This window comes from Vulpes vulpes, chromosome 1 (assembly GCF_048418805.1).
Source record: "Vulpes vulpes isolate BD-2025 chromosome 1, VulVul3, whole genome shotgun sequence".
NCBI classification, from domain to species: Eukaryota; Metazoa; Chordata; class Mammalia; order Carnivora; family Canidae; genus Vulpes; species Vulpes vulpes.
The window spans coordinates 41,173,975-41,189,376 of NC_132780.1; the positions used below are offsets into that span (position 1 = coordinate 41,173,975).

General features: G+C 38.7%; 1 protein-coding gene across 12 annotated transcripts in view; it reads left to right on the forward strand.

The window, feature by feature from the left end:
- CEP78 (centrosomal protein 78) overlaps positions 1-14,403 on the forward strand; it is a 32,915-nt gene extending 18,512 nt beyond the window's left edge. For 4 of the 12 annotated variants that reach the window (XM_026001503.2, XM_026001504.2, XM_072762731.1 and 1 more), the window contains 5 exons: positions 4,333-4,410; positions 5,741-5,907; positions 6,404-6,575; positions 6,893-6,940; positions 7,640-8,264. In XM_026001503.2, coding sequence (XP_025857288.1) covers positions 4,333-4,410; positions 5,741-5,907; positions 6,404-6,575; positions 6,893-6,940; positions 7,640-8,203 — 1,029 coding nt within the window. In that variant the 3' untranslated portion in view covers positions 8,204-8,264. Of the gene's footprint in view, positions 1-4,332; positions 4,411-5,740; positions 5,908-6,403; positions 6,576-6,892; positions 6,941-7,639; positions 8,265-12,371 lie in introns of those variants that run through there. The other 8 variants (XM_026001509.2, XM_072762755.1, XM_026001505.2 and 5 more) reach the window with 6 other exon arrangements.
- The last annotated feature ends 999 nt before the right edge of the window (positions 14,404-15,402 follow it).

Genomic DNA, 15,402 nt, shown 5'->3' on the forward strand with positions numbered 1-15,402 from the left:
ACAACAGGACACGTGTGTTACTTGCATTAGCACCAGCTGAAAACAGCCCAAATGTCCATTAAGTATTAAAAATTAAATTACAGGGATGCCTATAGCTAAGTTGGTTAAGCATCTGCCTTCGGCTTAGGTCATGATCTCAGGGTCCTGGGATCGAGCCCCGCATCAGGCTCCTTGCTCAGCAAGAAGTCTGCTTCTCCCTTTCCTTCTGCCCCTCCCCCAGCTCTTGTGTGCATGTGCACTCTCAAGAAAATAAAATCTTTTTTAAAATTATGTGTATTCAGGGATCCCTGGGTGGCGCAGCGGTTTGGCGCCTGCCTTTGGCCCAGGGCGCGATCCTGGAGACCCGGGATCGAATCCCACGTCAGGCTCCCGGTGCATGGAGCCTGCTTCTCCCTCTGCCTGTATCTCTGCCTCTCTCTCTCTCTGTGTGTGACTATCATAAATAAATAAAAATTAAAAAAAAATTATGTGTATTCATACAGTGCAAAAACTATAAAGCAATAAAATTTAATGACCTAGAGCTACTGGCAACAATGTAGATGAGTTTTTAAAAACAATATTGAGGGATTCCTGGGTGGCTCAGCAATTAAGCATCTGCCTTTGGCTCAGGGTGTGATCCTGGAGTCCCGGGATCAAGTCCCACATCGGGCTCCCTGCATGGAGCCTGCTTCTCCTTCTTGCCTGTGTCTCTGCCTTTCGTTGTGTGTGTCTCATGAATAAATTAATAAAATCTTTATAAAAAAATAATAAATAAAATCTTTAAAAAAAAACAATTTTGACTGGAAGACTGCATATACTGTGATTCTCCTTACATGAAGTTAGGAGTTGACAAAACCAAAGGGAATATTTAGGGATGCATGCATGTAAAGATGTACTTTTAGTACACATATCATATTTTACAATTAGAACCAGCTTATGGGGGCACCTGGCTCAGTTGGCAGAGCATGCAACTCTTAATCCCAGGGTTGTGAATTTGAGCCTTATGTTGGGTGTAGAGATGACTTAAGAAAAAAAAAAAAATCAAACCTGCCTGAAGAAACGTTGCGTCTAGGAGGCTGGATGTGTGAGTTGAGATTATTTCATTTTGAGTCCTTCACTGCTATTTGCATTCACATATATTCATTAGCACTAATTTTTTTAAAAGATTTTTATGTATTTATTCAGGAGAGACAGAGAGAGAGAGGCAGAGACATAGGCAGAGAGAGAAGCAGGCTCCTTGCAGGGAGCTGGACGTGGGACTTGATCCTGGGACTCCAGGATCACACCCTGGGCCAAAGCCAGACAGACGCTCCACTGCTGAGCCAGCCAGGCATCCCTCATTAGCACTAATTGAACATACTCTACATACCAAGCACTCAGTTCTGAGTTTTAGGTGTGCATTAATTCATGTAATCCTCAAAAAAGCTGTGTGATGTGGGAACCTATCTTCTTGTTAGAGATGAAGAAATTGAGGCTGAGAGTTACTGAACTTGTCCAAGGCTATATAGCTAAGGGGTAGTGCCAGAGATTTTGAATTTTTAAAATATACTCTGAAAAAAAAATATAACTATTAATTATACACATAGATCTTGTTTTGACACAGGTTTTCCTTATTCAGCGATTACCAATGTGCTTTGTGCTAGGGACATGTGCTGGGATAAAATACGCCCTGTCCCCTAGATTTCTTGTATTTTAAAATGAGGAAGCAAGCCAACAGTCATAGTAGAAGTTATATACCAAGTGATACAGTGCTGAAAGCAGTCTAAAATCTTAGAAATTGGGGGATCCTTGGGTGGTGCAGCGGTTTAGCGCCTGCCTTTGGCCCAGGGCGCGATCCTGGAGACCCGGGATCAAATCCCACGTCGGGCTCCTGGTGCTTGATCATTAGTCTAATTTACGTAACAGAATGTCAAGCAATTTTACTTTCTAATGTTCTGGTCCCATATTTTTTTAAGGAGCACAAATTCCTTTGTAGGAGGAGAGTATACGTTTATCAGAATCCAACATGATAAAAAATAAAAAAATAAAAAATAATTTTAAAAAAGAATCCAACATGATATTCTCACTCCCTCCACTAGAGGGAGAAGCTATTTCATGTAATTGCTCATTGTACTATTTGTACGTTAGAGCTAGTCAAGAATGGAGCATTTCAGTCTGTACTTTCTCTGATTGTGGTGAGAGTTTCTTGTATGTATACTTATTCTACAATTATGTTTAGAATTTCTGTGAAATAAGTTTTAAATATTAAAACCATTATATAAATAAGTAGAGGAGTTTTACAATTTTTTTTTCTTTTGTCCCCATTAAAATTTTGGCTGGCTTCAACTAGTGATTAAACATTAAAGAATTTGAAATTATTAGACTAGTTTTTAATTTTTGAGTATATATTCTGAGCATAAAAAGTTTGTTCATTGATCAAATTTTTTAAAACAATGAAAAACTTATTAAAGAAAATAAAAACAAAAAATAAAATAAAAACCACCTCTCTCTATACACACACCTAATCTACTCTTTTGTCTTAAAAAGGTATCAAAAATAGTTTATTGTGTCACTAAATACTCTTCTACATCAGAGACTCTTAGATGAAGCTTATGGACTATCTCCCAAGAAAAACACACAGATACATTTGAATATCAAACTCCTGAAACCCATTCATTAACTCTGATAAAGACCTCTTGTCAGTGTTTTTTAGTGGCTTTGTAGAGCATTCCTTCGTATGAGAATGCTGTTTTTATTTAAAGCAACTGAATTTGGAAGCTCTTAGCTTCTAGGGTTTAGTTATAAACAGTTCTGTATGACATGTTGATAGATAAATCTTTGCCCACATGTTTGGGAATTTCCTTGGTAAATTCCTGGGTGTAGGATTGTTGATATGTACTAAAAATCACTGTCCAGAAACTGTTCCTACTTTCCTCTTTCAATGACAGCATATAATAGAGTTCTCCCCCTCAACCCACACATACCAGGGGTAAACTAAACTTTAAGTTGAAATTCTTTGTTTAAGTGATTGTTCAAAAGCCTTTAAAATGTATAAATATACCTTGTTGTCTTAATAAATATAGGTATTTATTTATTGCTGCCTAACCACCCCAAAACAGTGGCTTAAAACAATAAAAATCATTTAGTTTGTTCATGAACCTGGGGGTTGCATAGTATATTAATTTTCTATTGCTGTGAACTTAGTGGCTTGAAACAAGGCCTGTCGTGACCTGGATGGCTCAGTGTCCTGGGATTGAGCCCCACATTGGGGTCTCTGCTCAGAGGGGGAGCTGCTGCTCCCTATCCCTTTGCTGCCCCCTCTGCTTGTACTCACTGTCTTTCTATGTGTAAATAAATAAGATCTTAAAAAAAAAAAAAAAAAAAAACCTGTTGATGTGCTCACAGTTTTGGAGGTCAGAAGTCCAGGTATGGCATGACGAGGCTCTCTGCTTAGTCTCATAAAGCTGACATCAGGATGTCAATCAGGCTGTGTTCTTTCTTATCATAAGGCTCTGGGAAAGAATCGGCTTCTAACTGATACAGCTCATTGGCCTAATTCAGTTCCTGGAGTTGTAGGACAGAGAACCTCCTTTCCTTGCTGGCTGTCAGTCGGGGGACTGCCAGCCACAGGTAATGTTCCCCACTGTAAGGACTTGCTTGTTCTTGGCAATCAAAGGAGGGTTACCAACGTGCCTTCTATTTTATTGACATCAGTGAATGGGAAGATTACCACTTCTTTGAACAGGAATGGCACCCAACTTCCTGAGTTCAAAATGTGGCTCTACCACTTAATGATCTTAGGTGACATGATCTTAGGTGTCCTACTCTGTCTCTGTTTTCTCACCTATAAAATGACATGGAGTTGATAATTGTTCTTTCCTTGTAGGGTTTTGATGATTTAATACTCAGGAAATTCCTACTAGGATAGGGCTTGGCACATAGTAAAGTGATTTATAAATGTTTGCTTTTTAAAAAATACATTTGAATCTATAGTTACATAATTTGGGTGGGTCAACTATATTAATTAAGGTTTTCTATTACAAAGGGACCCATAAATAAAAGTAGAACTTTCCTTTCATAGCCTTAGTTTTTTATTTCTGACTTAGTATATTTTACACATAGGCCTTTTATGGTGAGATGCCACATATTTATTTTGGAAAGCATAGGATTCAAATAAATTTTTAATATGTTAATTTTGTATTTTGGGTAATTAATTTCACTAGCATGGTATGATATCATAATAAACTATAATCCTGAAGTCTGAGTTTACTTCTGGCTCTGCTCCTGAATCCTTGGTGAGATCTGTAACTGGAAAGTCTTTTGGATATTATACTCAGAATTGTTTGTAATACATACTGTATTTCTTCACACTAGGAAAAACTGGAGGAGTGCCTAAAACAGTTAAAGGAAGAAAGAGTAATAAGGCTTAAAGCTGATAAACGAGTCAGTGAGGTAAACAAGTTTTTTCTTATTTTTTTGAGTGTTTTGATCTTATTTTTATTTGATCTTAAGCCATGCACATGCAGGTTATAAACTTTAAAACTAACATATTGTAAATTGGTTGTACCATTCATATGAACCTTTGTATTTACCGTTATTTAGTGGTTATGTGATCTCTATTCCAGAAAACGTTTTTAAAATGTAAAACTCTTAGGGACACCTGAGTGGCTTGGTCGGTTCAGGGTTAGGTATCTGCCCCATGATCTCAGCTCAGTTCCTGGATCTCAGAGTTCAAGCCCCATGTTGGGCTCCACACTGGGCATGGAGCATACTTAAAAAAAAAAAAAAAAAAGTAAAAATCTTAGGGGATTTTTTGGTGCGTATGTATTCTTATATGACATTAACTTATTTTCTGTTCATGATGTTTCAATTCAAGAAAGCACTTAGGCTTATACTGCATATATAGTAACATGAGAGATGTGAAACTCTTTACTGGCACTGAATAATTTAAATAGGTATAGAGTATTAGAAAACTGCTAAGAATGCAGTGAAAGATAAAAAAAATACTATGAGAATTACATTAAGCTAATGTGCAGGACATAGCTCAAAGTTGTATATAAATATAATTTATTATTATAAGGTAAGTTTAGGGAGGAATTTCTGCAGGTGCATGTATTAGATTGAAGGATGCTTACCTCATTCAGTAAAGGTTGAGCACCTGTTAAGGTAAAAGGTTCACCATGAACAAAAGGGCCTTTCTGAGAAATTACTAGAGTCTGGCTTATCTGTAGTTTTAGATGAATAGGTGGTAAGGGGGAGGGGCCATGCAAGGGAGGAAACATTTTCAAGAAGCCAAGGAGAATATTGGTCATCGTAGAGTTAATAAGTTGGGGATGATTTAGGACTTTTAAACTTAGACATTTAATATTTTGCTCAGTGAAGTTAATCCTTAAACATCCAGCCAAGTTAGAATATGCTTTGCTCAAATCAGACTGTATTTCTAATTTAAAGGGAAATGTAAGCAAATAATTTTCTAATGTAAGTGAGGGTCTGTTTTGAGTATAACCAACTAGAAAAAAGTGATCTTTTGAAAGATCCTTAATAAAACAGTAACTTTGGTTTATTGATATACCACCTGAGTGTTAGATAGGAAACTTTGTTGGGTGTCTCTGGATTGTGATTATTATGTGATATGGTCTCTGTCTTTACTAGCAGAAAGTTAATTTAATTACAAATTAGTCACATTTGAAATGTCTTATTTAAGTTTTGTTGCTTAAAAACTATTTTCTTTTGATGACAGTGAAAGATAATGATGTCAGACGTTTTCAACCTTCTTTTATAGCTGGAACATGAGAACGCCCAGTTAAGAAATATAAACTTCTCTTTGTCTGAAGCCCTGCATGCACAGTCATTGACAAACATGATCCTGGATGATGAAGGTGTTCTGGGCAGCATTGAGAATTCTTTTCAGAAGTTCCATGCTTTCTTGGACCTTCTTAAAGATGCTGGGTTAGTTAATTTCACTTGATGGCATTATTCTCTTTATCCATAATGATGGTTTGCTAAGGAACGTGAGCAATTTTCATAGTTTCCATAGTCTTATTTAGCATGTAGTTTAGGGTTTTATTAAGATGAAGAATTAGAAGAAATGCAAAATGGTAAAGCTGCTTGTTAGGGGAAAACACGTTTTTGGAAACAGGAGGAAAGGTGGTAAAAAAGAGGTAAGGTGAAAGGTAGGTGATGCATTGGGTGTGTACTAGAAGCTGACACATTTACGTTATTGGGGAAGGAAAGGGGGTGCTTCAACGATCGCACAGGCTGATATCCCAGAGCATGAATCTGAAAGGGCTGAGGATTGGGAGAGAATGGAGGCTTATGTCTGGTGTAGGGTCTTGGCTTTTAAGATTTTAGAGGTATTTCATGATTGTAGGTATGGGGAAATCTAAGTTGCACATATGCAAGTATAATAATCTTTGCTTTTTCCCTCTTTCTTCCTCTTGTCCAGGCTTGGGCAGCTTGCCACAATGGCTGGTATAGATCAGTCAGATTTTCATTTACTGGGTCGTCCCCAGATGAATTCTACTATTAGTAGTCTGCCTAAGGATGAAAAAAAGGCACTTGAAGAAGAAAAACCAGAATCAAAGCAGAACCCCTTAGGACAGATGCAAAATATCCAGGTAAGTGGACAGGACAGAACATAATGATCCTGAGAGTTATTAACCAAAAGGGAATTACCAAGTCAGAAAATAATGATGCTCCGTCTCTAATAACTCGCATGCTTGGGAGCCTCTTGGGGTCCTTTCCAAATCTGAAATCAGTACGTTTATACCCACTTCATGATATTGTATAGTTACAAATAAAAAAGTTGGAAGGTGTTATGAACATTTATGATTTAAAGCAAGCTATCCTCAATAAAGAAAGAAATGAAACATTAGAGAAAACATTCCAAATTTTAAATTGTGTAAATTGTCTATTCTATTCATATTTCATCTAGGTTTCTATTTGTATGCAGTCAGCTTACAATGAAGGAACACTAATGAAGGTACAAGTACGGATACAGATAATTCTTTAAAATAAGTAATCCCAACAGAAGCAATCATATGTTACAGTTAACCTCCCAGTTATGGGAGCAAGAGGGAACAACCCATCTGCTTTTCTCCTGGCCTTCCTTGGAGACTTCTCTTCCTCTCCGATCTTGGCTAGCTTCAGTCTCCTCACAAATTGGATACTGCTTACATGTTCCTGGAGGATAGAAAAGAAATGAATTTTCTTAGGGAATAGGGCTTTATTTTTTTTTTTAAGATTTTATTTACTTATTCGAGAGAGAAAGAGAGAGAGAGAGAGAGGCATACATAGGCAGAGGAAGAAGCAGACTCCCGCAGGAGCCTGATGCAGGACTTGATCCCAGGACCCCGGGATCACGCCTTGAGCCAAAGGGAGACGTTCAACCGCTAAGCCACCCAGGTGCCCCGGGCTTTATTATTTTTAATGAAAGAACAGGAAATGGGCAAAAATCATCCCAAACACAAACTCTAAAAATGTACTAGACGTTGCTGTGGATAAAGCTAAGTTAGGTTGGGAATCAACTGGCAAAATATAGTTAGAAAAACACTGGATCTAAACTCTTTTGATTAATCAATTGATTATCTTAATAATAAGATCACAGAGTAGCATTGAAGTCATTGACTATTTTTTTAATGATTGGCTTTGTTCATCACTGAATTTTTGTTTTTCCCTCCAGTTTCAGAAAATTACAGGTGATGCCAGAATTCCTTTGCCTCTCGACTCTTTCCGTGTCCCTGTTTCCACTCAGGAGCCCTTAGAAACTTCTAGAGACAACATGGGAGTCCCAGTCAGTGAGCAGCGGCAGGACTCTATCAAAGAATTCATTGCAAGAACATGTTCTCCTTCAGCAGATGTGATGTCTGGAACTGGAAGCCAAAAAAAAGAAGATGAATTGTCTAGAAATAGCAGATCTTCTTCAGAGAAAATGACCAAAACAGGTGAATATACCAAAAAATGCTATGCTAAAAAACAGCCCAGAAAGGACCTGCGTTCCTGCTCTGACTCACTTGTAAATTGGAGAAGTAAAGGAATGGAGCAAAATGATTCCTTTGTTAATGAACCAGTTAAAAGTGAGTCTTTGAAAAAACACGTTTCTGTCCAGAAAGAAAGTAGAATAGTGACTGTTTCATCCAAGACAACTAAAAGTAAACTGAATCTACTAGAACATTCTGAAAGTGATACTCTTGGATCCGATTTTGAATTTCAAGAAAGCATCCATACTGTATCACACCTGACATAGGTCTAAATATTTTGAAATTATGTTCTTGCCTTCAAATTTTAATAAATTTCTTACATTTTCATTCTGGCACATGGTGTTTTAAAATATAATATTGGGAGCCACTAGAGAAAGATTATTCATTCTTTTTATTGTAATGAAACTATTGAGATTTCTTTTTGCTACTCTCCACTGTCCTCCAACAAGTATTTCCGAGGGCCTAATATCTACAATACTATTCTGGGTGCTACTGCTTTCAGCACTGAACAAAACAAAACTTTTACCTTCATGGAACTAATATTCTCTGGAGGGAGAGAAAAATAAACAGAGCAGGATAAGGCACTAGAAAGAGATGGATGATAAATGGGAGCATTTTAACATTTGGTTAAATGTGGAAATATTATAAATCACTTGATCAGAAGCCATCGGCATATCCTAATTCATGATAACTGGAGCAGCAAATATTTACTGAGGTACTTAGCCATATTTATGGATTACAGCAACCATATAACGTAGGGAGCCATTACTGGGCCCATTTTATATATATAGATGAGTCCAAGGAGACATGTGAGTTGCCCAAAATTACAGATCTTTAAATAAATGGTAAAGCTGGGCTTTGAACCAGAATCTATGGTCTTAATCCCTTTGTTGTCCTATTACCTTGCTAAGAGAAGAGCCTGAGGAAGCCATGGAGAGAAAAGCCAGTGAGCATTGCAAGTGCACAGTGGGGCTATCAGAAAGTGTGCCTCCCGCCCCCGCCCCGGGTCAGATATTTAAGAGCATATGAATGTGCATCTCCAGACTATATTATGCCTCCCTGGTAAAACATGCATAGATAAGTCCTGAGTTCAACCAGACTGTGACTTGAGAGGTAAAATCAGAGAAAAGCTGAGGGGTCAGATTTATTCTAGAAGACCCTGCCTGATTGTTATGCAAAGGACCACTGCAGTACCACTTGAGTTCATAAATTATGGCTTGAGTGCTATGGGAATAAAACAGTAAAGAAAGAGCCCTTAACTAATAGTAGAATGAGAGTAGAGGACATACAAGCAGAGATTTTAATACTGGATTTTGCATTCTGTGACAGGACTGCTTAGGGAATGTAGCCTGTGTTTGGGGAAGAAGAGAGAACCGGGGTCAAAAGTCCTTTAAAGAGCTAACACCTAAGCTAAGTCTTGAGGGACTAGTTGGAAACTGGTGAATAAGGTGAGGAAGATAAAGGGTCTCCTCAAAGTGGAGGGAACTGCATAAGCAGAAGTAGAGCCCAGTGTGTGAGAGAGAGAGGCTTGGGGAATGCCAGAATCAGATTCAGATTGGTGGAATGTCATCAGGCAATGGCAGCAAGAAGACTGCAAGCAGGTCCTAAAAGCCATGTTGCATGGAGCTGGTTCTTTTTTCCTCAGGGAATAGCTAATAAAAGGTTGAAGAATGGAAACATGTTGACGGTTGCATGTTAGATCATGAATGTTCAATATGGAACAGCAGTTTGAAGAAGCATGGGAATTAAAGATGATGCCGCACTCTTCTGAGGAGCATTGTTTTTTATTTTTAAATAAAAAATAAAAACTTCCTCCACTTTCCTTACTGAAATAGTTCTGAGACAAAAGTAAGGGAAACCCTGGCTTAAATAAAGTTAAGCAGGTTTCTTTATATGATTTCTCGGGGCTACTGCAAGCTACCAGTCATTCTGAATTTCCAAGACAAGCACATGGGGTATGCAGCCCTTCTCAAATATATTTGCCTTGATTATAGAAGACTTTTTTGTTTTTGTATTTTTTTTAATTGAGAGAAAGTGCATGTGTGTGTACCAGGTTGGGGGCGGGGTGAGGGGCAGAGGGAAAAGGAGAGAGAATCTTAAGTAGACACCACACTGAGCACCAAGCCTGACTTGGGGCTCAATCTCAAAACCCTAAGATCATGACCTGGGCTGAGATCAAGAGTCAGATGCTTAACTGACTGAGCCACTCAGGCGCCCCTAAAGTCCTTTTTCAAAAGAAACGTCTAACAGCTTGTTCCACCAAACACCAGTTTGGTAACTTAGGTAATTAGGCAATAGCAAGAGGAAAAAGGGTCTAAAATAAGAAATCTCTGAAGATAGGAAATAAGTGTGAGTTTTATTTAGGAAATGAAGTAAGACCTGGTTGTGGGAAGTAAGGGGGAAGTAGGAGGCAGGGGCTGGATTCCCATTTGTGTGACTGAGGTTGGGTGGTGATATCATTGAGGTTGGCAATTGGGGACAAAGAACCGTATCGGGGAGAAGAATTGAGGTTTGGATGTGTTGAATTTTAAAGCACCTGCAGAATCCAGGAGATGATGGGTAGATAACTGAATGTGCATGTGAAAACACGGAAAGATAAAAATTTGAATGGCATTAGCACGAGTATGCAGTGGTTAAAATTGTGAAAATGGTTGAGGTCACAAAGACCTGTGAGGACTTTAAGTCAGAAGCAGAGAAAAGACTTTGCAGGGAAAAGTAATAGCGTTTCAAGGAGGAGGAAAGACATAACAGTGTCATGCTGCAGACAATGTAAGTGTTTGGATTTGGCTCTTAGGTCCCTGGTGATCTTAGCGGGAGTGATTCAGTGAAGTGGTAGACGGAGCCAGATTGAGACAAGTTGAGGGGATAGGGCTGCCCTGAGGACAGTGAAGCGTAGGTATGGGCTGCGCTTTGAAGGAGTTTAGATGAAAAGAGGAAGCAGTGAGTTAAAGAATTTTTTTAGAATGAGAGCAACTTAAGTGTTTATAGGTTGAAAGGAAGGAACCGATTAAAGGAGATTGTGAAGATGCTGAGGAGTGAGAGGCTCGCCCTTACAGCAGGATCCAGGGAGGCCAAAGCATGAGATGAGTTAGTGCTCTTAAGACTGGAAGAAAGAGATGTGAACAGGTGCGAACGTGGGTTTCTTGATTGCTCGGTGAATTTGAGGTGGCTCGCCCACATACATGCAGTGCAAAATGATAAGTAATTTAGAGAATTGGGAAAACATGGAAATATGGTAAGGAAAAAACAGATACAGTTCATATTGCCAACTATATAAGAATGACTTGTGTTCTTAATGTGGGATGAATTCTGGCAAGTTTTAGGGGGGAAGTGGCATTGGGAAGAGGTAGAAATTAAATCATTTGTACTGATAACCTGTTTTCTTTTACTACAGATTTTTAAAAAACCTACATTACAGAAATTACGGTTTTAAAATTGTTGCATAGTTTATGTGGTTTTTAATCATTTGAAACAATGATTTCACTAAGAATCATTGGGGCGCCTGGGTGACTCAGTTGGTTAGTGTCTGCCTTCAGCTCAGGTATGATCTCAGGGTCCTGGGATCGAGCCCTGCATCAGGCTTCCTGCTCAGTGGGGAGTTTGCTTCTCCCTCTCCCTTTGCCCCCCACCCCTGCTTGTGCATACGCACACTCTCTTTCTCTAATAAATAAATCTTAAAAAAAAAAAAAAAAAGAATTATCGGGCAACCCGGGTGGCTCAGTGGTTTAGCGCCACCGCCTTCAGCCCAGTGCCTGATCCTGGAGCCCCAGGATCGAGTCTTATATCAGGCTCCCAACATGGAGCCTGCTTCTTCCTCTACCTGTGTCTCTGCCACTCACACACACACTCTCTCTCTCTCTCTCTCTCTGTGTCTCCTGAATAAATAAATAAAATCTTTTAAAAAAAATCATCAGTATGGATATCTTGTCACTTAACATGAGGATTTTAGAAATTTGATGTTAAACTGCAATACTGCACCTGAAGAAATGTCACTTCACTGAAATACAGTATTTTCATCTGGGTTAGAGAAAGTTACAAGTGTTTATCTTTACTGAGAAATTGCTATGGACCTTTGCCAAGTTATTAAGCATATGCAGTCTATGCAAAGAGTTTTTGAGGTTTTTAAAACAGTGTCAGATGTGATATTGTAGCAAAGAGTTCCTAGTCCTTCCTGCCTTAAAGCCAGGTCTTAATTACAATTGGTCTTAATTACTATTGCAATAATTACTTTTCCATGCCTATCCAGTACTGTGTCCAGCAATCAGTCTAATTTCAAATGGATATTTACAGAATCATCCCTGATCTCAAGATTTTCAGAGGATTGTCAAGATAGGCGACAATGATTAATTTTTTTTTAAAGATTCTGATTATAAACTACATTCTGGAGCTGACTGCTTAACAGAGATGACTGAACACATTCTTTTACTCTTCCAGAATCTCATTGAAATGACTGGAGAAAATTAAAAGTAGATTAATAGAGCTGGAAAACCAGAAAATGAACAGTGTGGATTTCCTAGAAGATAAAAAGCAGATTATTGAAGGATCAGTTAATTAAAGAGTGAAACAGCCAAGCCATTCTGCGCACCTTTGAAGCACCTGATTCTGGAGTTTACCACCAAGCTAAGGCTAAGAAAGCAGCTCTTTGAGGTAGGAATTCTGATGCAGGACACAGTCCCCGTGGATTGGAGAAAAAGAGTGTTATCCAGATGACTACAAGGAAGAAATGATAATCAGCTGCTCACCCACTCACTCTGGTTGTGGTGACCAGCCACTCCCTTTCTAATCACCAGAGGCACCTAGGATCAGAGTTTGTGTTCACTGAAAGTGAAACGATTATTTGGCTGAGGAAAAGCACTTCAGACTGTAACCTTAGGTCAGCATCTATAAATGTACCAAGAAGCATCAGATTTGAAGAAAACCAGTAACATAAAAGGAAACACCAAATTAAAACAAATTAACCTGCCTAAGAAAGTAGTTAGTAGAAGAAACAAGAAATTTAAAAATTAACATGATTAAGGTCTTCAGAGAGGCATAAGGATACTGTATCCATCAAGAATAAGATGCTAGGAAAAAACTATTTAGTTCCTAGAAATTAAAAATAGGATTATGAAAAAACACTCAGAAGATGGGTTGAGCTGAGCTTAAATCCATGAAAGGAAGATTTAAGAGATGCCCCTAACATGCCCTACAAAGGGAGGATAGGTAAATATTCTGAAAGAAAAGTGTGAGTCTTCCACCAACTCAGGCATATAGTAATTGCACAAATAGTAAGTAATTGATTGGCATATAGTAGGTACACAAATACTTGTGGAATTGATGAGACAACACAGATTTCAGTATCAGACTTCTTGTTGAACAACTAAAATTTTTCTCTAAGAATTACTAAGCAAACTGAACAGTGAATCCATGATAAGATTTTAAATCAACCCATGATACCATGGGACATGCCATTCCCCTTTATAATCATGAAATACCTATATCAGATAAAGACTACGTGACTATTAATGCATATGGGGAAATAAAGTGAGCTCCATATCACCCTCAGCAAGGAAGCCAGCTGACAAAGCGTCACTATTTAGAATACTTCTGCTTGCAAGACCCCAGGAAAAAGAGTGAGGCAATGTTCACTGACTAAAAGCTTCAGCACATGTATCACTTATCACATGTCATTAACCAAAGTGTTACATGCCATGCTTGAGTTCAACATAGTGTGGACTTCTTATGTGCCAAGACAAGGAAAGAGAAGTAAGTATATGTTAACAAATTTTAATAGCTACCAATTACCAGGAACAGGGGGTGGAATTTAAAAATCCAAGGGAAGTCAGGAAAGAAACAGTTTGGCAGTGTCTCTAAACATTAGACATACCATTTGACTGAGCCATCACTCCTGGGTGATTACCCTAAACAGATGAAAACTCGAGTTCACATAAAAACCTGTACTTGAATGTTTATAGCAGCTCCATTCATAATCCCCAAAATGTCTTCCAACAGGCACGTGAATAAGCAAATGATAGTGTATCCACACATGTAATAAAAAGGAATGAATTACATTCATAACAACTCGATGAATCTCAAAGTCGTATGCTAAGGGAAAGAAGCCCAGAAGTTACATACTCTCTGATTTCACCTATTGACATTCTTGAAAAGGCAAAACTATAGTGATAGAGGCTAGATCTGTGGTTGTCAGGTGTTGGGAGGGGGAGGGTTTGATTACAAAGGGGCTGTGCAAGGGTCTGTGTTTTGGTGATGGACATCTGTATTATAGTTGTGGTTATGGGACGCCTTGGTGACTCAGCGGTTGAGCGTCTGCCTTCGGTTCAGGGCGTGGTCCTAGGGTCCTGGGATCTAGTGCCCCATCGGGTTTCCCACAGGGAGCCTGCTTCTCCCTCTGCCTATGTCTCTGCCTCTCTCTATCTGTGTGTCTCTTGTGAATAAATAAATAAAAATCTTTTTTTAAAAATCGTGATTATGATTGCGGTGGTGGTAATATGAACCCATACATATGTCAAAAATCATGGAACTGCACCCCCTCTGAGTCATTACTGTATGATAATGTTAAAGCAAGACACTCAGGTCCCACCCCCTCCCACTGATTAGTTATCTCATAAATATGTTGTATCCACCATGAATACAAAACATATTCTTGTGCAAGACCTGTGGAACATCTATAAAAATGATTGATAGGAGGGGAAAAAAACTTGCAAAATGCAAAGATCCTAGAGATTGTGTTCGCTTTGCAAAATGTAATAAAGCTAGTAACAAAGGCCTGTCCACTTGCAAATTTTCTTCACTTGGAAATTTTTGAATTACCTTTTATTAACTCATTGATGGGGGAAATCAAAGCAAATTCCAGACAATTTAGAATAAATAAAACCTGGGACATTCTGCCAAATAAGATGTTAGAAGGAATTTTATAGATTTTGATTTATTTTTCAAGAAATAAGAAAACCAAAAATAAGGGCACCTAGCTGGCTCAGTCAGTGGATCATATGACTCTTTTTTCTTTTTCTTAAAGATTTTATTTATTCACAAGAGACTTAGGGAGAAGCAGGTACCTTGCGGGGAGCCCGGTGTGGTACTTGACCCAAGGACCCCGGAATCACAACCTGAGCTGAAGGCAGACACTCAACTGCTGAGCCACCCAGGTGTCCTAGAACATGTAACTCTTGATCTCTGGGTTGTGAGTTCAAGCCCCACACTGGATGTGGAGATTGCATAGAAGTAAGCTCTTTAAAAAAAAAAGGGGGGGGGGAGGGTTGCCTGGGTGGCTCAGCGGTTTAATGCCTGCCTTCGGCCCAGGGTGTGATCCTGGAGTCCCAGGATCGAGTCCCACGTTGGGATCCCTGCATGGAGTCTGCTTCTCCCTCTGCCTGTGTCTCTGCCTCTCTCTATCTCTGTGTCTCTCATGAATAAATAAATCTTGAAAAAAAAAAGTTGAAAATAGGTGAAATAAAGCTTAACTTCA